This window comes from Melanotaenia boesemani, chromosome 6 (genome assembly GCF_017639745.1).
Source record: "Melanotaenia boesemani isolate fMelBoe1 chromosome 6, fMelBoe1.pri, whole genome shotgun sequence".
NCBI lineage: Eukaryota > Metazoa > Chordata > Actinopteri > Atheriniformes > Melanotaeniidae > Melanotaenia > Melanotaenia boesemani.
Window position 1 is genome coordinate 19,412,624 of NC_055687.1, and position 25,193 is coordinate 19,437,816.

Genomic DNA, 25,193 nt, shown 5'->3' on the forward strand with positions numbered 1-25,193 from the left:
AACATAAAGCTCTCCTCTCCTCCGTCTTCCTCCCCCTCCTCACTCTCCTAATCCCCTTCTACTCTCTGTGAGAGCCTGAGGGTCCCTCAGGGGAGAGACGAGGCCTTTTACCTGTCAGGAGGCTTTTGTCTCTGTCAAGACACACACACATACACACGCACGCACACATGTTCAGTATAAAACCAGATCAAATTTGCGTTATTTTTACAAAGCACTAATGTTTTGGATTTTTTTTTTTTTTTTTTTTTTTTTTGTATCTTGTGTGAAGGAGTACGTTTATTTTGAAGAATCAAAACACAGACGCAGTAGGTCAGAATAATCAGAACTAGTTTATGATTTCAAAGTGCTGAACAGAAAATCCAGTGAATCAAAGAGAAAGGAAAAGATTGAACAGGAAACTAACCAAAGAGGGACATTGAAAAAAACAAACAAAAAAAAAAACAGGATCTTTTTTCTTTTTTGTATCTCTTCTTCAAAAAACAATGCACAACTCGTACCACAATATTTGAAAAAGCTAAAAACACTTCAAAATATTAGTTTTGTATATATATATATTTATATATATATATTATATTTATATCTATATAATTAGAATTTTTTTCTTTTTAAACTGCTGCTGTGAGGGTGTGAGTGGGTGGTGGAGGCCCAGGGAGATTCCCGTAGAGCTGCAGTCTCCAACACAACCACAGGTCGAGCTGTTTTTGAAATGCAATGGGAGCTTTGAACCGCTTATAACACACCATGCATATGATCTTGACTTCTCTAAGTGTACACACAAAGACAGTATGCCCTCTGCATTCTCACATAGCCTCCACAATAGAAATGTAAAGAAAAAACAAAACAAAAGAGCAAGAAGGTGGAATGTTTCACCCACTGGATGTGCAGCTGTCTGTCGAGCACCCTCCTCTCCTTTACTCCTCGCCATCCTCTAGGCGAGCAGGGAGGGTATGTGTCTGTGCTTCTAGCCCTTCTCGGGGTGTAAGTGCTTCAAAAGCCAATTTCTGTCCATGCTTATTCCTTCACAGTCTTACTTGACCAATGATTTCAAAATGAGAAATTAAAAAAACAAATAAACAAAAACAAACATAGCAAAGCAAGTTCAAGTCTGGGTGACTCAGTCATCGATAGTTAGTGCACAGTATCTCCTCCGCTGTCTAAAGCTAGGTGGAGACTGTATCTCTTTCGTTTAGCTACTGACAGCCAGGACAAGTCTTTGTAACAAAATAATTTAGAGTTTGAAATTAGACCGCTCTTCCCATCTCTTCCTTTTTGTGGCAAGACAGCACTTAAGAAATTGCACTTGTTTTTAAGAGCCCACCTCAACAGCCACTTTGATGTGTTTGTGAAATATCTGTGTTCTGCTTTGACATGTTCCTTCTTCTATTCATGTGCTGTCTGACCTCTGACCTTTCAGTACATTTCAGTTTGAAAACAACCTGCTCCTCATTTCGGCAGGATGTAAGTTATATCTCACTCTGACATCGACAGCTCAGAAAACATTCTGTAACCAGATGCCAGAACGAGCCAGCCAAAACACAGATAAACCGTACACATAAGCATTTGTTTCTTCTTTTTTTATGCAGAATGAGCTGCCACCCAGACAAAGAAAGGACAGTAAAAAGTTTTTTTTTTTTTTTTTTTGTTGTCCATGCCAACTTCATCATCCTCCCCCGTGTGAGAAAATCTGGAGGATAAAATAAAAAGTGGTAGAGTTTGAGTAATTGTCTTTTATACAGGTGAAAAGCTTTTTCTTGGTTGTCCATTTGACCAAAAGGCATTCTTGTTTGGTTGTCCCATTGAGTGAGAAGTTTTCGATTGGCTCTCTCTGCTCTACATCAATCAGAAGGGAGTGCATCTCTCTTCCAAGTGAGTGTGCATGCTCTTCAGGGAGGTGGGGTGCGACCTGAACACGACATGCCGTGGATTTTCTCTGCATGGTCAGCCCGAGCTATCAGTAGGGCAGAGTGTCCAGGAATCTGTCAATCAATGGTGGGGGTGGTACCAGGTCCTCCAGCTTCAGGTAGAAGATTCGTTGAAGGCCCTGGGTCCTCTGAGATCGGAGCTCTGCCCTTAAACCCAGAATGCGACTCAGAGGTGGTACAGGCTTGGATGAGGAGGAGGATGAAGGGCCACAGCCCAGGTGGTCTCTGAGACAGCAAATGATTTTATTCTGCAGCTCCTCAACTCGCTTTGACTCCTTCAGACCTGGAACTTGCTCTGTAGATAGATAGACAAAGAAGTTAGGAAGGTATTTCATTAAATGGCAAAAATAAATTAAGAAGAAAACAAAACACACATATGCATACATCAGAGCTCATTCAGCTGAAAGAACATTAACTACATCTTGTTTTATATTGAATTCTACCTCATTAGCCTGTATGGCTCATGTTCTTAACAGGCTTTAACCTGTCTCATTCACTACCGATCAATACACACCCTAACCTAATAAGCCTTCTGCATGCTGTGTATGGACATACACACATCATGCATGTAAAATACACATTTGTATGAATTCATGCAGTATATATGTGCTGCACATAAATTGTATGAATCAATTTTTTTATAGAAATAAATAAATGATGCATAAATAGTCCCTGCAACTTTATAATCCAAGACACTGATGTAGATAAAAGAGCTCAACAATTAACTGATTATTTGGCCTTGTGAGCAGCAAAATCAAATTAGAAATACACACACACACAAGCACACACACAGGCACACACACATAAACACACATTGCTGCCCATAGCAACTCCAGTGGCACTCGTACCAGGCTTAATGTGACACTAACTCATTCTACAGAGAACAGGGTGTCCAGCCCCTCACACACATTCACACATATATATACAAGCACACATACAAGCTGTTCTGTGCGGCAGGGAGGCTGCTTCTAAGACCAGTCTCACTTTGAGGTATCCATTATCTGAAGCTTATTTATTGTTTGTTTATGTGACTCTTTTGTTTGCTGGGCTTGCTGCTGCAGTCACTTCAGCCCTCCTTCCACTGTGCCTTTCAGACCTCTCACACACACTTTTGCTTCCTCATTTTTCTTCCCGCTCTCCCTATCCCTTCTTTCTCTATGTGCGTGAGCTCCTGGGGAGAGATCGATGACTGCCTTTCTGCAGAGGCCACTCTGAAGTGGTCGATCGCCTGGTGGCTCTGGTGGCTCAGCATTGGCTGCGCGCTGTGTGCTTTGCCGAGGTGGCAAAGCACCACTGAGAACGCCGCAGACGCCATTCCAGAGCCATGCTCCACAGTGGGCTGGTCGATCAGGCACAGAGTTAAGTGCTCCCCCAGAGAGTGAGAATGGGGTTGGAAGGCCGAGACAGAAAAAAAGAGGTAGAGAAGGTGGAGGGGGCAGGGTGATGTATGAAAGCTTCCAGCAGGGGGAGGGGATTTTACCCACTACATGTTAATGCACAAAGTCTGACTCTGGATTAAAGCTGTAAAAGGATGAAATGTTAACACTATTGCACCTTGGGCTATATTTCTAATTCAATTTACAACAATCTAGTTTGCTGTCTCCTCTGTTGTGTTTCTGATGTGTGTCCATGGAGAAAGCTTCCATTTTCCACCCATGAACACTGATTAGAGGGCCAGGTGTGTGGCAGGTGCAGCAGGTGCTTCTGGGTATCGGGTTCTTGTTGCAGACAGAAATGTGTGAGAACACACATGCACATGTGTGTCTTTGAGCGTATGTGTGACGTTAGTGGATGTATCCACCTGATCAATGTCACATTGAATCATCCAAAGGCAAAGCTCTTGACAAACGGAAAAAGGAAAGAGGGAGTGTGTGAGTTTTTGTGTCTGTACATTTACGTAAAAGCAGCTTGAATGATTGACAGCAGTTGCGTAGAGTGGAAAGAGACAGATGGCTTTTTTTGTTGTAGTTTTACTCTCTTTAGCTGGTATGTTAGTGATCTTGAAACTGTTGTTACCTGTGAGAAGTACAAGGGCGGCCAGGCAGGCGAAGGCAGAGGCATCCAGGTTTAGGCTCTGGAGGTGGGTGGAGAAGTCCCGGATGGAGTCCAGCCATTCTCCAAACCCTCGAAGGCACTGGAACCTGTGCAGCACCAAGCCGTTACAGAACACTAGTTTATCATCTGTCAGCATGGACCTGAAAAAAAAGAGACAGCAAAGAGACAGGGACTTGTTAGCTCTCCATTCCAATGAAGTGCTGTATTTTCCCTCATGTATTGTAAATATAGTTTGAGATACTGGGGCAAGGAAACAATTACAATAAAAACAATGAGGAAACCTGGCAGTATGCAAACTCACACAGAAATGGGACACACATCAAACACAGGCATGCAGCTGATTATGGTTGTGTTTTCCAAATTACAGCATTTTAAAACATTCCTGTGTTTCCTTGTAGCAGGGTGGGGTGAAGGGTTAGGGCAGAGGGCTGCTCTTTGTGTGCGTGTGTGTATTTGCAGATAGGTAAACTCTTATGGCTTTAATGTACCCAGGCTGTGGTGTGCAGTGGAAACACAAAGCTTTAATGAGGAAATTAAACGCTTCTCAGATGTACTTAACCATCACTTACTCACGACACACAACGTTCCTTATTTTATCATCCAGCAACGAGGGAAGCGAATCAAGCAGTCAATAATACAACAGAGTTTGGTTCAAGAGTAAAGAAAAGGATGAAATGGGAGAAATTGGAGGATGAAGGACAAAGGAAGAAAGATGAAAACAGATGCTTGTACAATCAGAAAGGTAGAGAAGAAGAAAAGAAGTGGTGAAAAGACAGGGAAGCCTTTAATTACAGCCTGTACAAACATTGGCTTAGCAGTTATGAGGATAAGATGCGGTACCATTTGTGTCTAATTATCCTTTCTACAGCTGAAAAAAAGATTTCCTACTCACTTTCAGCCAAACACACGCAGAGAGAGGTTTCACATAATCCACCGTGTAAAATGTGCATAAAAATATAGATTTTCTCAATTAACACATGTAATCAGGAGCAAAATGCTTTTTTGTGGTTTTATATGGTTTAATGTGGTTTGCATGTCGATAACACATCAAGTTACTCTATGTGATTTTTAAAAAAATCTTTATTTGTTCAAAGTATGACACTGTGCTCTGTGTTTTTTTTTACAGAAATATTGTGGCATTTAATGCCATAAAATGAAACAAAAAGCTTCAAATGTTGTGCAAAAGGTGCCAGAAGTTACATGGTATTTGACAATTCTGGCACAAATGAGCAACAGGTACTGGGACATGATGCATAAGGCAGGGTAGTGTCTATCACCTGTTAAAAAAGAATGAATTTCTTTTATCACTATCCCATTATATCAGCTCCTCAAGATTCTAGTCAGGAACCTTCAATCGAGAATTTGCTTTTCTGACTTCTTCTGAATAATTTTCCACAAAATCAAATCTAAACATGCATTCAGTGATAATCAAACTGGCATTTTTTTTCTTAGAAGAATCTTGTGATATATTGGGAATAATTCTAAATATACTGTTTTACGCATGTCTGATAGTAACACGTGATGCAAACCGCACAGACAGGCAGATGCACACATCCTCACATCCAGCACAGCTGGATGTCTGCCACACATTCCACTCCCTCCTGACTACGCTGTCACCACGGTAATCAGCCAATAACCAGAGAAACTGTTTGGTAACGTGGAGCTTACAGCAATGCCGGCCCAGAAAAGCGAAGCAAATTTGCTCTCCGCACACTGAACACACGCACTCACAGTCACTAACATACAGGCACATGCTCATGAGGGGGTCCTCAAGGCATCTTGGTTCAACACAGGGTCAATGCAGAGCTACGTCAGCGATGAGATGGTAGTGAGGACTGCATCCTTTGCTCTCACGGAAGAAACAGAAAGTTATACAGTGCTGCATTTGTGTGTGTTTTCCTCTTTGTCGTAGGAGTTGGGCTGATGGGAACACAAGCAGTGTGCTTGTGAGTGAGTGTGGTTGATGGAGGCCCCTGTGAGTCCATCCTTTAGCTTGAGTCACAGTCCCCCCCCTGCTGGGACTGTGATGCCACCACCCATCGTCTACCCACCCTGCACCTGGACCTACACTGGGAGGAGGAGAGAAAGTTCTACACAGTCGGTGTGTGTGTGTGTGAGTGAGTGTGCTTGTGTGTCTGACTGTGTTGGTCTTCTGCCCTAGACGACAGCACAGACAAAAGGATGAGCTTGTAGCGTGATACCCCCTCCTCCCCATAAATTTAACCAGCCACATGCCTTTCAAGAGCAAACCTGTAACCCAGGGTAATTCTGAGACAGAGATGGGCCGGCGCAGTCATAATGGCACCACAGGTATCCATGAGTAAGACAACCATGTGTCCAAACACACATGCACATGTGGCTAGATGAAGTAAATAAATTTAATTCTTTTTTTTTATTCTAGTCAGCTGAACTAAAAATGAACCCCCCACCACCCATAATAGCCCTTTTCTGTCTCAGCTGACTAGCTTTTAGATGGAATTGATCATGTCAATTCACAGTTCACAATGTTAGCACAGTTTTATCCTGCAGAACACACACAGAGCTCTCTGTGCGTCAGATATCAGACGAGTAGAGCGGAACTCTGTGGGTGTAGCTGCTGTCATAGCTACAGACTCCATTCATAATTTGGTTCATATGGCGATTACTCAGATTCCACTCCTCCTACTCTGGAGATACACCAACACAGCAGCACACAACTTTGCCACCACATTTACGCTCTGCAATGTAACAGTAAGTTCCTAAGATGATGTGAAATACCAAAGTTGCTAAAAAAAAAAAAGAAAAAAAAGATGTATTTGTGTACCAGGAATCCTCTCAAGAAGTTATCAAAAAAGAAGTGAGATGGGATGCATTAGAGAGCGAACCGTCTAAGAGTAAAATCAAAAGTGTTAAAAAAAACTTGTCAAACACTATGTTCCTTTCGCTCTCTCTTACCTGTGAGCCAATCGTAGGACAAACAGCTCCAGGAAGGCAGAGTCTATGAGCAGATTTTGATCCTCACGCTGAAGTTCAGAGAAGCCAGGCAGCCGATCTGCCCAGCAACGTGTGGTCTCCATCGAGATGGTGAGCAGCCTGTAGAAGAGCTGGATATGCTCTGCATCAGAGGAGGATGAAGGAGGGTCTGCAGCACTGAACTGTTTGGACACAGAGAGTAAATACATTACAAAAATAATAATAATAAAACACCAAAACACATGCATGTGAAATTAGGCATTGCAGTGTACCTGGCTATAGTCAAGGTCTCGGGGTGTGCAGTGTGAATAAGCCCTGAGCAGAGCAGAGAGCAGGCTGAGGGGTGGAGAAGGGGGAGATGCCTCTGTCTGCAAGGGGCTCTTTGGTTTGGAGGGCAGGCGGCCTCTGCGCCCCTTCAAGCTGTCAGTACGTACCACTGTGAATCAGAGAAAGACATTAAATGATATTTTTCAGTAATTTCTGTTAATATTCATACAGCATTCTTATGATTTTTAACCTTCCAACTTGTCGGCTTGATATAAGAGCTTTCCAGCACTGCCACTATTCCAGCATAAGAGTCTACAAACCAGCAGATGGCAGTGGAGCTGCTCTACAGGTATGCAGCTGTTAATGCAACATCTGAATACATGTGTGTCTTGTGGATTTATTTGGATATATGTTGTGTGAATGTGGAGGATATACCAGGACTTGTGAAACAGGTGAGAAACCTCAGGGAAATGTAGGCAGTTTAGGTGCTACGCTCATTCTAAACATCAGAAGAACATCTCTGCATGCAGTCAGTCAGCATATCAGATGTGGTAACACAAAGGAAGAGATGGAAAGAGTGAGAATCTGTGATTAGGGTCAGCTAGACTGTGTCTTTAAATGGTTGTAAATTTAGAAGGTGTGTATTGCACTTTCCTTCCTTAGTGGAGAGGATATAGTGCAGTGTGGATGTGTGTAATGTAACCAATTGCCAGATCATTAAAAGCCATCTACCTACTGACTGCAAAAAACAAATGTTATGATCTGGATCGGTATTTATGTGCGAACAGCTGCTTTCAGGTGTGGGATGTCCTACCTTCCTTCACCATGCCCACACTCAAGCACTTCTGGAAGCGGCAGTACTGGCAGCGGTTGCGCCTCCTCTTGTCCACAGGACAGTTCTTGCTGGCCAGACACACATACTTGGCGTTTTTCTGCACAGTGCGCTGGAGAAACGAGACACAGACATACCGATAATCAGCCTCCAAACACAATCAACACCTAATATTAGATTTGTTTAATTCAATTTTTCTCCTCTATCAAAGAGTGAAAGCAGAAGCTCGCAGGTCAGATTTTAATTACGCGCTGAAAGGCGACGGTGACATCAGTATAATTAGATAAAATTAATTTTCCAACAAGCCTCGCCTGCAGGAGGGACAATTTTATTAGCGCCACATCCGACAATGGGAAAGGAGCGCGTGGCGTGCCGAGCCTGGTCCCGCGAGACGGTGTGTGTGTGTGTGTGTGTGTGACTGTGGCCACAAGAGCTGCGTGATCAAATAGTTTGTGAAGCTCGCGGGTCAGCTCGTGGCACCTCCGGGGCCTCGCGCATCGCCTCTTTCAATGGGCCCCGCGGGAGCTGTTTTCTCCTCGGCTGGCTCGCGCGATTATTACTGACCTTATTAAAATGAAATCAGAAACGGGCCACGTGGGGGCCGGGTGAGCTCACCGCGTGGATGACAGACAATGATAACAAGGGTGATAGTGAATGCCTATACACATCTGCGGGCGCGCGCACCTATGTGCAATCTTACGCGCTTGGGACTGGAAGGTGTTTATAAGGACAATAAAAACGGCTTGTAGGTGGTACAATTGGTGGGGCATTATTTACATTCCATTTAGCTACTGCAACACAAGTAATACAGAGCAGCCACATCTAGCCTATAAAACACTTTATTAATTATTTGCTGTAATCTGAATAAGCACAACGATGTGTAATTCCAAGACAAATCCAGGAAGCCTCCAAAACCATCAATTTTGACAGCAAGATTAAATCTCTATAGAAACCTTTGTTTGAGGTGCTAATCAATTTCTACAAACAGTTACATTGACAGTAATGCAGGATCACACCAGCCGCGACACCCGTCAACTGCCCCGACCCATGTTCAGGCGCTCCTCGCCAGCTTTGAACTTACTCCTCATAAAGTCTCTCAAATACACACATATTCAGTTTATTTATTTATTTATTTATGCTGTGACAACGTTTGAACAGAGACAAACTAATTTAGGGCCTATTGCTTAAAAATGGTCAAATGACTTAAACGTTCATCCGTGCTACATTAAGTCTCTCAATGACTACACTGTGAAACCCACAGACGGTAATCATAATTACTGTCATTTGCAAAGTGTTTACATTCTATTTGTGACTTCGCTAGTCCACTCACACAGCACCAGAACAAACTATAAATTAAACAAACTGAACACACGGAAAGTACCACGGCCTGCCCCCTTTTCTTTAATGCCTTTAAAACACATCAAAACAAATAAATCCAATTAGGAGCCCCTCGCGCCACACATGCCCGTGCCCCCGGGAGACCAATAACACACCAATTATTCCATATGCTCTGGCGCGAGTGCGGAACTGACGCGTAATGGGCGCCAGCGCCGGATGAGAGTCGTTGCCATGGTACCGCAGATCGTTGCGAATGTCTCCCTCTCATCCTTTCAATGGCCAGTGACCCGTGCGCGCGAGGATAAGTTAGTTATGCCCATTAATGTAGCTGAAGGAGAATAGGAGTAAGTTTACGAGAGGGTAGCTCAGAAAGCTTAAACATGTCAACATTTATTTACACCTTTACAGGTCTGTAGCAGGGTCAGGTTTGAGGTCTTATAAAGTCTTTCTTATAAATGTACTCCATCATGAATATGCTTGACTCCTACCAGTGCCGCAGGCATTCACGTTTTTGGATTTGAAGTTTCCTTAAACTCCAAAGAGTTTGTGTTTTTCTGCAGGTTACTGGGAGTTAGGGAGGCAGATGAGTGTGGTTTATAGAATGAAATAACTGTGGTGGTTGTTTGAGGATAAAGGCAATTTCTATTCTGACCCAAAGCTTAATTTATAAGATAGCTGCTTCCAAGAAAAGCCTGAGTTTTCAATGATCAGTTAAGGTTTTGATAAATTAAGCTCTCGTGAGTGAGCGTTGGCTTGTTTCCTGCTGTCTCTACTGTCTTTATCCACTTCTCTGTGTATGTGCATGTGAGTGTGTCTGCTGGTTGGGGCTCTTGTGACTTTGCTTCCTCTGCTGGCGTCTCAGCAGAGTCGCTACATAACAGAGCAAATACTGTGTCAGTAACTACTGCCACAGGGCTGGAAGCATGTGCTGGTGGAAACATTCAGACTTATGCACAAAGACACACACACACACACACACACACAACAAACAAACAAACAAACAAACAAACAAAACACTTAACAAATAAATAGAATGTTTTTTTTTTAAAACACAAGGTTTTGTTATTTTCTTCTGTATATTACCTGTTTATTTTAGGGCAATGTGTTAGTGTGTTCATGAATGGGCACAAAGGATACTTTAGTAGTTGAATAAGTCTCACCTGTCCTGTCATTTATTCTCATATACCAACATTTAACATGACCTACAGTTTTTAAATTAACTTTGCACCTTAAACTGAAATGTTATGGTCAAAAAATTTCTATGGGCAAAATATGAAAGGAGGTTCAGTTGATTGGTTAGTTATGAGCACTAGAAGCATATTAACAGATATACATATAGGTGAGGCATGAACAGGCAGATACTTGACATGTAACATGTTTGGCTTAAATCAAAGGCCTTTAGGGACCCCCCCCCCCCCACCACAAACACACACACACACACACACACACACACACACACACACACACACACACACACACACACACACACACACACACACACACACACACAACACAAACTCCATTCTCTCTTCTGCTTCTGCCCTATGTCTCTTTTTCAATGTAAAAAGAGTATTTTTAAATAAAAAAGAAAAAGAAAAGGTGAGCTAACTTCATCTCCTAACTTTAATAATAATAATTTTTTGAAAGCACTAAATAAAAATATAATCTAGCTTTATGCATGTGATGAATTTACATTCAATGTCTTTTTTGTGCATTTAAAAATAATGTGTACGTTACCAGCTTTTTTTTTTTTTTTTTGCAATCGCCTTAACCAGATGGCTATGACTAAAATTCTTTCCAAGTGACAGGAAATAAAGATTGTGTGCAGTGAGCTGAGCTGACCATGTACTTAGTATGATAAAAGCACAGCAAAAGTAGCTTACTAGCTTGCCAAATGCATAAAAATCAGATGATTTTAACATTCTTTTTGTTTCCAGCATAATATATAATAAAAACGGCTCTGGTAGTTTCTAATTTTAAAAATTCCCATTCTGATAGATTCACTTCATTAATGGAAACCAGTGAATGGCATGCATTATTCAGCCAAAAATAATAAAAACAGGAAAAAAATTACTTAAGAGCTAAAATGAATTCACAGGTAAATGTGCTTCAAATTGCATTAATGAAATAACAATAATTTACAGCAAGTCTGTACTAGGGTTTAATGTGGAATAACTGTTCAGTGATAATTAAATGCAATCAGGGAAGTATTTTCAGGGGACAATAAAAACATCAGGATAATTGAGGTAATGTGCCTGAAAACATAAGAAAAAGAGCAGGTGTGTGCAAGGTTTTAGCCACGGTTGCAGGTGGATTCATGGTTGAACAGAAAGAAAAATCTGCACATACATGTTTTTTTTTCTATAAGTGTGGTTGTGTGCATATGTTGTGTGTGCATGGTTGCATCTGCATATGTGTGTAGAGGAAACATAGTCAGGTTTGACAGGCTTTGTGGCTGCTGAGCGCTGCAGCAAGCAGACAGCCTGCAGCCTCCCACCACCAGATTCTGCTTTCATTAATTACTAAATAAAAACAAATTGTGAAACTAATTGAAAAGAAGGATAATTCATTCCCACCTACCAGAGGCATTATTCAATTACCTCTGTGTTTGCACCCTTTGTCTTGCTGTCACTTAATTTTCACTCTCGTGTCTCAAGCAACCAGAAAGCGTAACAAGTGTGCAGGAAAATGTTATCATTTGAAAACTGTGCAAAGGAATGACTTCGTTGTCATTTATCGTGGGTTCACCATAATTTCAAGTGCTCGTCTACTAAGTTTCAAATAAAAACACAGCTAAATAATTTCTTGTGCTCATCAAAAAAGAGCTTTGTGTTTTATGACTTGTTGGAGGAAAACGAAAAATAAGTCTGACTAAAAATTGCCATTTGGTGATGTTAAACCTTGTGCTGCGTGTGTCAGCACGTGAGTGGCTTCTTGGGATGTGAGACAACAAGCTCATAAGAGTAAGGTTTAATCACTAACCGAACCAAATTTCAAACTGACTCATATTGGGCCCAGTATTGTGTCAGTGGATTGTGGTCAATTTCGTGGCTACTGATTCACTACAAATGCACTGAGAGGAAACTTCGATTTCAAGGAGGAGTCATTTTCCAATGCGCATTCACTGCACTCCATTTTTGAGTGGTTCTGCGGCAAGCCCGGTTGTCTGGGAGAAAATATGTGTTTATCATCTTGTGTTCTCACCTAACACAAGCCAACACACACGCACAGACCACGTGGACACGTGGCCCACTTGGTTGCTGAGAGAAATGACCCTTGTGGGTGTGTTGAGCTTTCACTATGACACCAAAGACATTTTAGAGGGTGCAAAGAAAGGCGTAAGAGTGGGAGAGAGGCAAATGCAAGAAAATAGTTTTGAATTAAGTATGTCAGTCATTTTGCAGCAAGTTCAAAGATCCTGGTTTAAGAAATAAGAAAAAACTGTGGACGCAGTGATTAACGTGGATACAAAGACATTTAAACGCTCATTTTTACTGTAACTTCATTTTTACCTTAAAGAAGCCCTTGCAGCCCTCACAGGTGCGTACGCCATAGTGCTGGCAGGCGGCGTTGTCCCCACACACTGCACAGGTTCCTTCTCCTTGGGGACCACGAGGAGGAGGCGAGGGCAGGCTGTCTCCTAGTAGGGGGCCACAAGGCCCAAGTGCCAGGGAGCGGAAGGCTAGGCTGCTGCCCCCGGCCCCACGGTGCAGCTGGTACATGGGCTGCTCCAGAGGTGGACCATGAGGATGAGATACTGATGATGATGATGATGAGGATGACGAAGAGGTACGAACCAGTCCTCCCCCAAGGCTCTCATAGCCACCGACACTGCCACCGCTGTGCGGCGGCGAGTGCTGGTAGTAATGTGGAAAGCGAGGGGACTTGAGGGGGCCTGTCTCAAGGCCAGAGCCCAGAGAGTGAGAGTGTGAGGGAGGAGCTAAGGAGTGCTGCTCGTCCCACAGGAAAGAGGTACCTGGCTGTGGCGGCAGTGACGGGGTGGTGGGAGTAGAAGGGGGAGATTGTTTAAAGTACATAGTGGAGGAGGACATGGCCTCCAGTGGTGAAGCGGTTGGGTAGCTCTCCTCCTCCTTTTTGATGGTGGGCCTGTGTGGGGGTAGTTGGTAGAGGCAGGAGGATTTGGGCTCATAGCTGCCCTCCACAAAGACATTGAAGCTGGGGAGGGAGGTGGTAGCGGCGGCGGCAGAGATCTCACCCCCACCCAGGTCCAGCTTGGTGTAGTCAGGGGTCATGAGGTCAGAGCTGTAGCTGTCACCCTGGTAACTGAAGGACTGGCCGGAGTAAGCTGAGCCTGGAGGGGCGGGCCCGTACTGAGCCTGCACACAGGGCATGTCTGCCAGGGAAGAGGAGCACACAGATAAGTTAGCACTGTACATGGAATCAGTTTTAGAGTGTTACTAGTCGTAGTTTATACAAGAATCATTAGCCAGAAAATAAAATCCAAAGCCATATTAGTTCAATGCTAATTTACAAAGAAGAGCAGGACTTGTAAAGGACAGAATCACAGTACAGGAAAGACGTTATAATACATCTACAGGAAAGGCAGATTCTATTAGAGGCACATGCACGCAAAGGTAGTACTACACAGGCCCAACAAATGAACATAGACTAAAAACATTCTGCACAGCTCTATTGGAACAGGCAGTTTTTTCAGCATTTAAAGTGTCAGAGATAGCCAATTATTCATCTGTCATCTTTCATTGTATTGCCATTCACTCCATTTCCTGCGTTAACACTTCTTGCACTTGCATTAGAAAAGTACAGCAGATTTATTTGGGGTACACACACACAAGCACACACCAATCCATCCACTGTTAGTTTGTTTAGGGAAGCTGCAGTTTCTCAGTGCAAGATTTTGATCCAGTTCAAGTAGCGGTGTTTGTGCATGTGTGGGTGTGTGTACTCTGGTCAGTCAGATGGCAAAGCAGATGAGATAACATTAAATAATAATGGAACCCCATGGTGGTGTTGGATGCTTGCTGCACAACCTCCCTACAAGCACACACCCCGAGACACAGACACACAGACAGGCTATGCTGATAGATGCAGACACAAACATAGACACAGATATTCCCTCTAACTGCTGCAGACGCCAGTCGGCATGTCTTGAGTTTCCCTCCTTGATTTAATTCTGCCACAGTCACAGCAACAGGCCACCACCTCATCAAACGTGTAAGCAGACCAAAAAGATATGTTCTTGTCTTATCAGCCGTCTTATGTAATACACACCTGCGTGCGCATCTCTGCACACTGAAGTGTGCGAAGACTAATCAGGCAGGAGTGTCAGCGCATAACAGGGTTTTGTGGTGTTTGCTCAACACTCCTGAGCGAGGAACTGTCAACACGGTTTTGCGCCAATTGACGACCAGCATGCGCGCGCGCTGCCGTAATCGCCCCCGTTCCCTGCGCGTCATGTTTGTCTAGTCAAATACTGGACATATCGGTCCTGCTGTTGTCAGAACACACACAAATACCTCCACCCAAGAGGACTCACTCAGGCTCCAGCAGGGAATTAAAGCCAGTTAACTTTATATTCAACTGCAATTCAATTTTAGCTGAATGTATAAGTCCTGTAACTCGATAAAAAGCCCAGTTTCTTCTCATGAACAGGATGCAAACTTCGACATACAGCTATAAGAATACTCTTTCAAATGCCTGAAACTTGGAGTTTTCGGTCATATTTGCCTCATAACTTAAACGTGTATCAGGATGTAAGGATGACTCAAAGTAATAATAATAATAATAATAATAATAAGAATAATAATAATAGAGTATTTAGTTTTAAATTATTTTTAAAATGTTATATTTATGTTATTTCTGTTGTCATTCTATAGGTCTATTACAATCAAAAGACGGGATGAAAATAGATTAATGTATTAATTTAGTACAATTTATTATTTTATTTTTTATTAATAATCCAATGATTAATTAATTATATAAGAAAGACTATTAATAAAACAATTATTTTCTTTGGCATGCTGAGGTATAAATATTGTCTCTCACCATTCATTACAATGTATGAAGCAGCAGAACAGGATAACAACCTCTGCTTAATCTCAATGGCAATAAATATTGTTTTTCTTTTTTATTTGAGGATATGAGTCAAACTATAGGCCTACGTGTGGTTCACGTCATCAAGCTCCTTTTTTTCTATGAAGCTACGAATGACCAACTCTTCAACCACGTGGAAAATACACATTCAGCATTATAGATGTCAAGGGAGCTGTTTGTGATATATATCTTCAGACTTTTTTTTTGTTTGTGTGAGTGTGTGAGTGTATGTTTTTTTTTCATATAATTAGACTGATTAGGCATCAGAGAGGAAGGGAAAATATTGTGAGCAGAGGAGAGTACAGTGGTAAACTTTGTGGCTCTCTGTGTTGTGTCAGTGGGTCAAACCCCAGATTAATGTGTATGTTTTCAAAACTCACTGCACCTGCCATATACCAGCACAGCCTCACAACAGTTTGTCAAGTATGTTTAAATACTACAGGTTTTTAAGCTACCTCGGGGTGCAGAGAGATACAAGAGAGAGAAATTTCATCTGTTTAAGTCAGATTAGGGACAAATTTGAGGAGCTATTCTTTTTCAAACACATGCAATGCATACACATGTTTTCATCTCTAATGAGGTTCAGGATGTCAACATGGACCTGCATCTGTTCATTCTGCCAATAACATACATCCTCATCCTAAAAAGAATCCGTTAAACCACTGCTGTAAAATCTCACCCTTTGCCTTTTGGCAGGTTGCTCTTCACTCAGCAACACACACATGTTCACAAGCTTATATCCTCTCACACTCAAGTTCAAATAGAGTTTCATCACTGGTGAGGTTATATTCTTATGTCATCAAAGCAACCTATAGACTCCAACGCCACCATTGGAATGCCTTATTACACTTGCATGCAAGCATGTGTGTGTGTATGTGTGTAAGCAAGAGGACAGACAACCCAAGCAGAGTCAGACAGAGGTGGTGCGGCATAGTGAGGCGAAGGGAAACAGTCTCTAACCTCGAGGTGTGCATTTCAACTGGACAAACTGCAGCTGTTCCAATAACTGAGTGCGCTTGTTCATTGTCAGAATGCCATAGATCTAACAAATGAAAACATGAAGTTGCAGACATAAATACAAAAACAGTTTCTTTTTGTCAATAAATCATGAAACAGATTTGTTTGAATTCATTGGGTCTCACACAATGAGTAGAGTCATATATGCACATACACACCATGCAGAGAGTTAAATTACACCACTGACTTTAGTAATTATTAATTTATAATCCTTTGGTTTGAGAGGTTGGAATTATATTTATTACACAAAGAACAGCAAAGAAACGATCTGGAGAATTGGTGAATCACTCAATAAACACTTTCATAAATAAATAAATGCAGCTATAATTTTTTCAGGTTTTGGTCATAGAGACTTCTGAAGCGGTTGTTGAGTCATTAGGAGGTATCGATACCTTTGACATATCTGCCCCCACCTTCAGGATTTGGATGTGCAGGTCTCACAAATTTCTTATCTTAATGATTGAAATGTCAACTCTGTCCTCAGATGCCAGCCGAGACCTCAACACATTGTTACACACACTCATACATACTGGCTCACAAAAATCATCTGATAAAACTATCAGATTTGTGTTTATCAAGAGTGAACTTAAGGAATGAGCCAAATCTGTGTCTGTTTTAATCCTGATTTAAATTAAATTTCAAGCGCCCATGAATTTGGTCTATTTATTTATTTTTTTCTGAGCATTTTCTGCATAATTATTTTCCTTCATCACCAAACATCTGTCATTCAACTCTCCACATAACTGCGTAAAAAGAGATCTGCCCCTTAGTTGTGTTTAACAGAAAACCAGCTTAGAAAAGAGATAAAGTGGAAAGAAAGAAAGAAAGAAAGAAAGAAAGAAAGAAAGAAAGAAAGAATCTGAGCGGCAGCTTCTGTACCTGGTGAAAGAGCTTCGCGCTGAATGGTGCTGGGTGTCCGGGATTTAGAGGTGGCGTGGCTGCGGCCGGGACAGGGCTCCTGGAGCAGGGAGGACTCGACAGACGTCGAAGAGGAAGGATCCGATCGTCGGGGCTCCGAGCTCGGCTGGGCGCGCTCTTCCGAACCTGTTCCTGGAGGTGGAAATGTCTGGGTTAAAGCCAAGGATTAAAAGGTAAGTACCACCATCTCCGAGCAGCGATAATCAAAACTCAAACAAAGTGAAAGGTATACTATGATCGCTGTTTTTCCCAAGAGAGGGGGTCTTGTCTTTGCAATGCCTAATCAAACTTTATTCCGTAAAAATAATTTGAGTCAGAAAAACAAGAAATAGCCTAAAACACACCCCTATCAAATGAAGCGTTTATGCAGAATCAAAGATACTCGAACATGAGCTTATTTAGCCTGAAATAAACTGACATTCGAATAAAAACAATCGAATCCAACAATCAAATAAATCGGAAGAAGAGAAAAAAAGTGGATGAAAGATGATTTGCGTCTTGAACGAGATACCGATCACAAAAAAGGGCAAATTACAACACATATCCATGAAAATCTGTAGGAAAACAATTATGCACAGTTTGGATGAAACATAGATCAGTTCTGATACTAAATGAGAAGCCACGCTACAAAGAAAACATTAAGAACCACAACTGAGAACTATGGATTCATTTCACAACTTACACGTGGGCGACAGGTTTCATTCTAACACAAAAATGTGTCCCATTATTATAATCTAAAATTTGATAAATTCAGTTGAAAAAAAAAAGAAAAGAAATTCTTATAAATTATCTACACACCTACAAAAGTCAGAACTTTTATAAAAGCACTCTGTGCCAGCAAACCCGGTCCATCGTTTCTCTTCCCTCTGATCGCCACCGTATCAGTCCGCCCAAGGTTCATCCAGGAGAAACAAATCTATAAATTCTGAAGAGTCGAACCTGAAACCTTTAACCAGCGGAGTCCTGTGCGCCGTGCGCCTCCAGCTCTCTGTCAACTGCAGAGAGGCGCACTGTGGCTGGTGGATTTCAAGGCCCAGAGCGCCCCCTTTTTGTCATACGTTCGCTTATATACCCTCTCTCCCTCTCTCTGCACACACTCACACACAGACCTCAGTGATGGTCAAGCTGCGAGACCGCCATCTCCCAGCGTGCAGCCTGTTGACAAGTCATAACCCTCAAAACAGACTCTCAAGGCTACACCTGCAACTTTTATCTTTAAGTAAACAGATTAAACAGAAGAGCCAGTTTTCAACATGTGAACTTACAGGACAAATCTGAGCGGAAACACTGAAACTCCTTTGGTGGTTTCTTGGTCAGGACATGGCTTCTATACAAATCTAATGCCTCACAACGTTTCACAATACGCAGAATTAAACTAAAAAAGACAAGCCAGTGTAAACAAACAAGTCGAGCTCTAACATTTATTTGATTAGGGTTTATTTGGAACAGTTAAGTCGTTATTCAATCCTGTGTGGAATCATTTTGAGTGAACTACAGAAAAAACCCATTTATGCCTTTAAAAAGATTACAGTTACTGCAGGGATAAGATTTTCATAGATACAAATAAATGTAGCCGGATTTTCCTTAGTAGATAACTTCCTACGCAACATTGTGCGTAAATGTGCGCCTTTACCAACTTTTATTGAACAGTTTTACACACACTTTTCACTTTAAAAGAACATTTTAATCCGAAGACATTTAGTTTGCTACCCCCGATAAGCAAACTGGACCCCTCTCGTCTCCCTCTCAGACTGAGCCGGTCAGAGTATCTCTGGACCTGGCGCGCACCGGTAACCAAGAGAACGACTTAAGAGTTGCAAAGCACGCGCCCCGGAGCGCCGGTAGGCCCCGGTAACCCCCACACCAATAACCCCGGACAGCGCGACTCTTCCAGCAAACAGACACAGAGAAAAGAGAGGACATAAAGGAGAGACCAGACAAATATATGAGTACTGTAAATCAGCCCCGAGAGGGAGACTGTCAGAAGTGTCTGCCCGCGTGCGTAAACTCGAGAGTGTGAGAGGGGAGAAAAAAAAGAGATAAAATCAGCAAGTTGCTTAAGCACCTCAACTCGGCATTTGTTAGTCTCGTGTCATACAGCCCCAGGATTGTAATAGGTTGTCATCACATGTCTTTAGGACATGTCTTACAGTGGGTATCACAAATTTGACGTGGCTTTGATTGGGGGTGTTTTCCCTGTCATGAGACAGTTTAACCAGCCCTTATAGGCTACATTAATACGATTATAATCTTAAAATTTTCATCAAGTCTGTTTCCAAGAAAACCTTATTCTGTTTTCAGATGCTAAAATCTAAATGAACATGCCACGGTTTAAGTGATCAAAACCTGTATTGAAGAACTCAGATTTTCCATCCAAGAGGACCAGCTACCTCAAACATAAAGACACACACGCGCCATGTTATACTTAAAAATCACTGATTAACAGCACACCCTCTCTATAAAATCCCACAAAAAGGCCACAAAAATGAAAGGATAGAGTGAAATTAAAGAGCATTAACTCTACTCTCCTAGAGCCTGCCTGAATGTAGGTTACACTATTCTCTACTCAGACCAATTGTGCGTCTGACTCCACTCTTCATTGTGTGAGTGAGAGGCATCTCATTTCCATGACAACCGGAAAGGATAAGATACCTTCTCACGCGCAAATTATTCGAGTTTAGCTTCACTTGGTACCACCGCACACAGATATAGGAGCAGCCGTGCACATGCACGCGGAAGGTTAACACATCAACAGGTTATAGAACTGCTTTCTAAAGTTTTACCAAATCAGCACTGGACATTAAGATATATATTAAACATCACACGTGCTTTAGTTATAGCGAACATGAATAAACAGAGCTGAGAGGCTTGGGTTGGTGAAAGTCCAGCAGTATGACAACAGAATATCAGCGATTCATTCATTCAGTTTACTTACTGGTTTGCTGTAGCGGTTCCGTCTTTACATTTGGTAATAACCCCGCAAGAAGTATCCCTTTTCCATCCAGAATAATCACGGAGTTGGAAAAATATTTAGAAAATGCTCTCAGTGTTATTGAAGAGGCACGAATGCATCGGAGGCAAAAAGAAGAAAGTTTCGCGATCTTCCTCTTACTTTTTCTAAAGCACAAAAAAGTAAAAAAAAAAAAAAAAGATAATGATAACAAAACAAGATCAAACTCCCGAATATGAAAAGTGTGTCTGCGTCCGTTCCCGTGAGCTGAGTGTGTCAGGTCTAATGGGTGCTTTGCAAAGTGTGTGGAGTTGTAACGCAGGTTTGTTTATGTGCGCCGTCTGAGGGGAGAAAGTCAAATAGTGCATTTATGTGGGCTCTGCCTCCACATAGAGCGGCTGGTATGCGCTACGTCAATCTGACGCCATGGGAGAGGTGACGTCACTTAAAGTAGAGCTCCCTCTCTCGCGCTCCCCGTACAATACGAGACCCATAAGCCCCGAGCGCCTGTGCCAGAGAAAGAAGGGGAGGGGTGGAGAGAGGATCACACAGACACGCGAGAGAGGTTTGGTTTGATGGTTGTAAGACAGGAAGCTAAGGGGGATCCGCTGGGCGAGCTGGCACCACAGGAATTAGACATATTGCGTTCACCAGTTCACCAGATCAGAATAGTCTGAAATGATCATGATTGATTGTTGCTAAATTTCTAAATTTGAATAAACAGGCTAGAAAAAAATATATATAAATAAATAAATAAAAAGAGTTTAGACTTACCTTGACTTACAGCAGATAGTTTCCTGCTCGAACAACAGTGGTGGAGAAAGTACCCAGATCATGAATATGAAATAAGCCCCTGGGCTGAAGCATGTAAAAGATCCCCCACCCTCCTCGGAACAAGACTGCCAGGCAGAAAGACAATGCAAAAACAAAATATTCAGGTAGACCAAAAGAACTGCTCATCCGGTGTCTCCCAACTGCTTTTGTTGAGCCTAGTTAGCTTTTCCTTGTGGATGCTTGAGTTGTGGTCATTTAATGCCAGGTTTAACTAATCTTTTTAACAACTGTGTATTTCTCTGCTATGGTCGTTAAAAGTTTTATGGCTGTCACATTTGAGTTGTTTTACATAATATTCTGGTTGTTTTGTGACACATTTTCATTCACAATCCTTTCATAGCAGTCATGTCATGCTCCCAGGTTTACAAGTATCTATGTGTTATTGTACAGGCTGCTGTAGGCATTGCTCGTTTATTTGACTGCATTGATGTGTTTGGACTTTTTATATTTGTGAAGTTTGTTTGATGTATCTTGATTGAGACTTTTTTGACTGAAACTCTTTACTTAAATCTTCATGTGTTTTTATTCGTATCTGTGATGCTTACTTTCTTTGCCAATACTGAAACGTATGCAAAAGAAATTGTCATTGCTGTTGCCCGTTTTCTCCTTAACCCCCCCCCCAAAAAACAGCTCCTTTCCAAATTTTCTTTTCTATTTATATGTCAGACATAAAATCAGTGACCACGAACCTGTTGGGTCACCACAAATAGCTGGTAATCTGTCCATAAATTAGATCCCTTACAGAAGTTAAACTACAAATTCCAAAGTATAAAAATTCTAAGTAAAAATAATGTTTTCAGAACTTTACAAAAGTAACTGTATTACAAACAGCGAAGTAAATACATTTGTTCTACAAAAGACATTCCCAGTCGGTGTTAGATGCCTTTCTGATTAGCAATACTAAAACTAAAACAAATGCAGCAGAGTAAAAACACAGTTTGTCTCTTAGATTTATCAGAGTAGATCTCTTAAGTTTAATAAAATGGAAATTAATGAGTAAGATAAGAAGAATCTTTAAGTTAGTCAGGTGTGATTGCGAATAAGAGTCAGGGCGCTTAGTTATGTTCTACTACATATTACCAAATAGAGATAGCCCTATGATGTTTTCCCATGTGGGATGTAAGGACCCTTATCTTGCCTAAAAGCCTTAAAGAATCTAACTTAACTCCTAAACTTACAGTTGTCAAAATGATAATAGCCTGCTTTACTGTCAATCAGTAACAGTTATTTTTCATTTTGTGTATATGTGTGTTTCTAAATTTCATGAAGTGAACTGATTGTTGATAATAATGTTAAACTGTCATATTATATAATATGTATGGGAAGACGTTTTTCAGATAAAACCCTTCTCATACTTTCTTTGACAACAGAAGCCTGTGTACCAAGATCTTCAGTATAAAATATGACCCTGACATCACTATAAATCTCTCTTATAAATTTTCATAGTCATAAAGAAAGATAAGATAAGAAACATAAATAAATTAGGTTGAGGTAAAGTTTAACAAAACTATAATAACCTCTCTTTTTGTTTTCTCTTTGTTTTTTACTTAGGAAGTATGTAAGCTACTGTAACCAGTCAGAAAAAGTAAAGTCTGAATGAGTTATGTGAAAAATCTTGTGTTTACAATTATTGACATATGACAGAGCTATATTAAATAGTATGAAGGAAGTAATATAAAATGCAAGATTTTACATCTTAAGACAATTTTAAGTCTGAGCAGTTTTTTTGTCAATACATTCAGATGAAAATAAGATTATATTAGTCTATAGCATGTGTTGACAAATTTATTTATTTATTCCACGGGAGAAAATGTATTCGCGATTATAAAAATTGGTTTAATTAATTATGCATATCACACAAAACAGAGACCCAGAAGGTATCTCATCAGCGAACTCAGCAACCTCAAAATTAAATGTCTCGTCGTAGCGTAAGATCAGTAATTCATAACCGCCAATCACAAGGCGCGTATTTTCAGTCAACGTCCTAATTCTGACCAATGATGAGATTTGGTGGGCGGGGACAGCCTTGACGCACTGAGGCTCGTGATTGACGCAAGCCTTGTTGCTAATTTTAGCAGCTGGCCGACGGAGGAAGGGTGAGATAGCAGAGAGCCCATTCATTGTACCGGGGCGGGCCCTACTATTTTAGCGTTGCGATTGTGATCTAGCCAAGCCAAATATAGTCGTAGACAGGTATTTTTATCCGTAAAGCGTGTCCCTGTTTTCATTAAGCAAAATATGATATCTATAGGATACAGTCTGTAATGAACCACGGCTCCAAAATTCGGCACACTGAGTGTTAATCTGTTATTAGGCAGGGTAGTTTTACAGTCAGCTGATGGAACTAATAGAAAGGAGCTGTCAAGAGTAAATCTCTACCACAGGCTCCCTCTCCGGGGAAAGCGGTGGAAAAGACCGTAGATCCGAAGATAAATAGTCAAACAGACTTTCTCAACAAGTTTGTGAATGTGATGGCTTGGAGCTTCGCACTGCACCGCAGCTTGTCCACACTTCTCAGAGGAAGCCAGACCTCACCGCCGCTACTGAAGGGATAGTTGCCGAGGAATTGTGATTATAGAAATACAACAGGAAAAGCCCACTCAATGCACTTACGATAGGGCAATGGATGGCCGTCTAAGCAAACTCTGCTGTGTAAAAATGTAGAATAACGACAGTACATTGAGCTACTCAAGTACTAAAGCACAATTTCTGAGGTAGTTTTATACCTCCACTCAGAATAATGTACTTTCCATTGTTATTAGTGATTCAAGAGCTTTAAATAAACTCATTAGCGTGAAGCACAATAGATTACCTTAACATGACAAGCTAAAATTAGAAGGCATTGGTCAAGATTAAACCAGACTTTTAAAATTTTTAGGCTTATGACGTTTGCCAAAAAGCATTTTGTAGTGAGTCACATTTCAGATGTCTGAGTTGTTAACTGCTCCACCAAACAGCCATTTTCCATCTATGTTTATGCATGACTTCATTTCAATAAGTGATTCATTATCTCACACAAAATCTTACAAAAAATAGCAATACCTTTATTTCCTTTCCATCATGTCACAGGTTCTTTAAAAAAGGGTCTCTCTTAATATAACTAGAGGTTAGTTAGGTTTAAACCTAACCCACCTTCGAACAGCTAGAACAATTAACATACTGATTGCATGAGGCCTCAGTGATAATAATCTCATGTAGTTATATACCAGTCAGACAGGTCAAACCAGTACTTTGAATGTAATACTTCCACTACATCTTATTGCAAATACTTATGCAACTCAACTTCCGAATATTTAATGCATAACTTTAAGATGTAGTGAAATGGTTTTGCATCAATCTATTAAAAATGTGACTAATACCAACCCTCTGAATGTACCTCAAAATTGTAATTATTTTGATCCAAAAGACCCCAAGCTGCTCAAAATCCTCCTCTACATCACACTTTAATCCATTTCCTTCCACGTTCCCTTTGTAATTCTGTTTGTACAGTTTGGATTAAAACGTGCAGGAGATCCAGCATTCACACTACGTGCCAAGTTTGTTTGCAACACGGTCAGAGCGTGGCGTGATTTATACGTTTGTAAACACCAGTCATTCCCATTGTGCCACAATTAGCTGCCGGGTGTGCAGATCACATGCCGCCAGACGTCAGGCATTCAGAGGGTCAGTCAGTTGTGATTTATTTAAAACTTCAGCTTTTACTGTAAATCACATTTACACTTGATCTGATCTGATAGTGATTAACACTTAATTTATGTGCTTCACAGAGTAGATGTTATACCTGCCATCACTTTGTCCTCTCAGCTCTCTAATGTGGATCCTCTGTTTCTCATTTTCTGTCTTATCATTAAAATCTTAGTAAATTATAAGTTGACCTAGTTCCAATCGCATGCTTTACAGAACAGAACATATCCTATAGGCATAGATCACAAGTTTGTCTGCACGTCCTCTGTTTCTCTGTCTTGTTAGTCATAAAGTGATGTTTGGGTCATCAAGGGCAAGGCCTTATAAATGGATCATTTATTTCACAAAAGGG

The 25,193-nt window shown here is 41.3% G+C and overlaps 1 protein-coding gene across 4 annotated transcripts; it reads right to left on the reverse strand.

The window, feature by feature from the left end:
- Positions 1-310: 310 nt before the first annotated feature.
- Positions 311-20,656, reverse strand: nr4a3 (nuclear receptor subfamily 4, group A, member 3). 4 transcript variants are annotated; one of them, XM_041989002.1, is made up of 9 exons: positions 20,309-20,656; positions 17,335-17,505; positions 16,399-16,480; positions 12,879-13,720; positions 8,011-8,140; positions 7,202-7,365; positions 6,912-7,111; positions 3,939-4,117; positions 311-2,217 (listed from the first exon to the last, which is right to left on the reverse strand). In XM_041989002.1, exons 3-9 carry the CDS (start codon positions 16,460-16,462, stop codon positions 1,952-1,954), a joined length of 1,845 nt encoding a protein of 614 aa, XP_041844936.1. In that variant the 5' UTR covers positions 16,463-16,480; positions 17,335-17,505; positions 20,309-20,656; the 3' UTR covers positions 311-1,951. The 4 variants fall into 4 exon arrangements, with proteins under 4 accessions (XP_041844936.1, XP_041844938.1, XP_041844935.1 ...); XM_041989004.1 differs by lacking the exon at positions 16,399-16,480 and having other exon boundaries at positions 20,309-20,629; XM_041989001.1 differs by lacking the exons at positions 16,399-16,480; positions 20,309-20,656 and adding an exon at positions 18,172-18,344.
- Between the last annotated feature and the right edge of the window lie 4,537 nt (positions 20,657-25,193).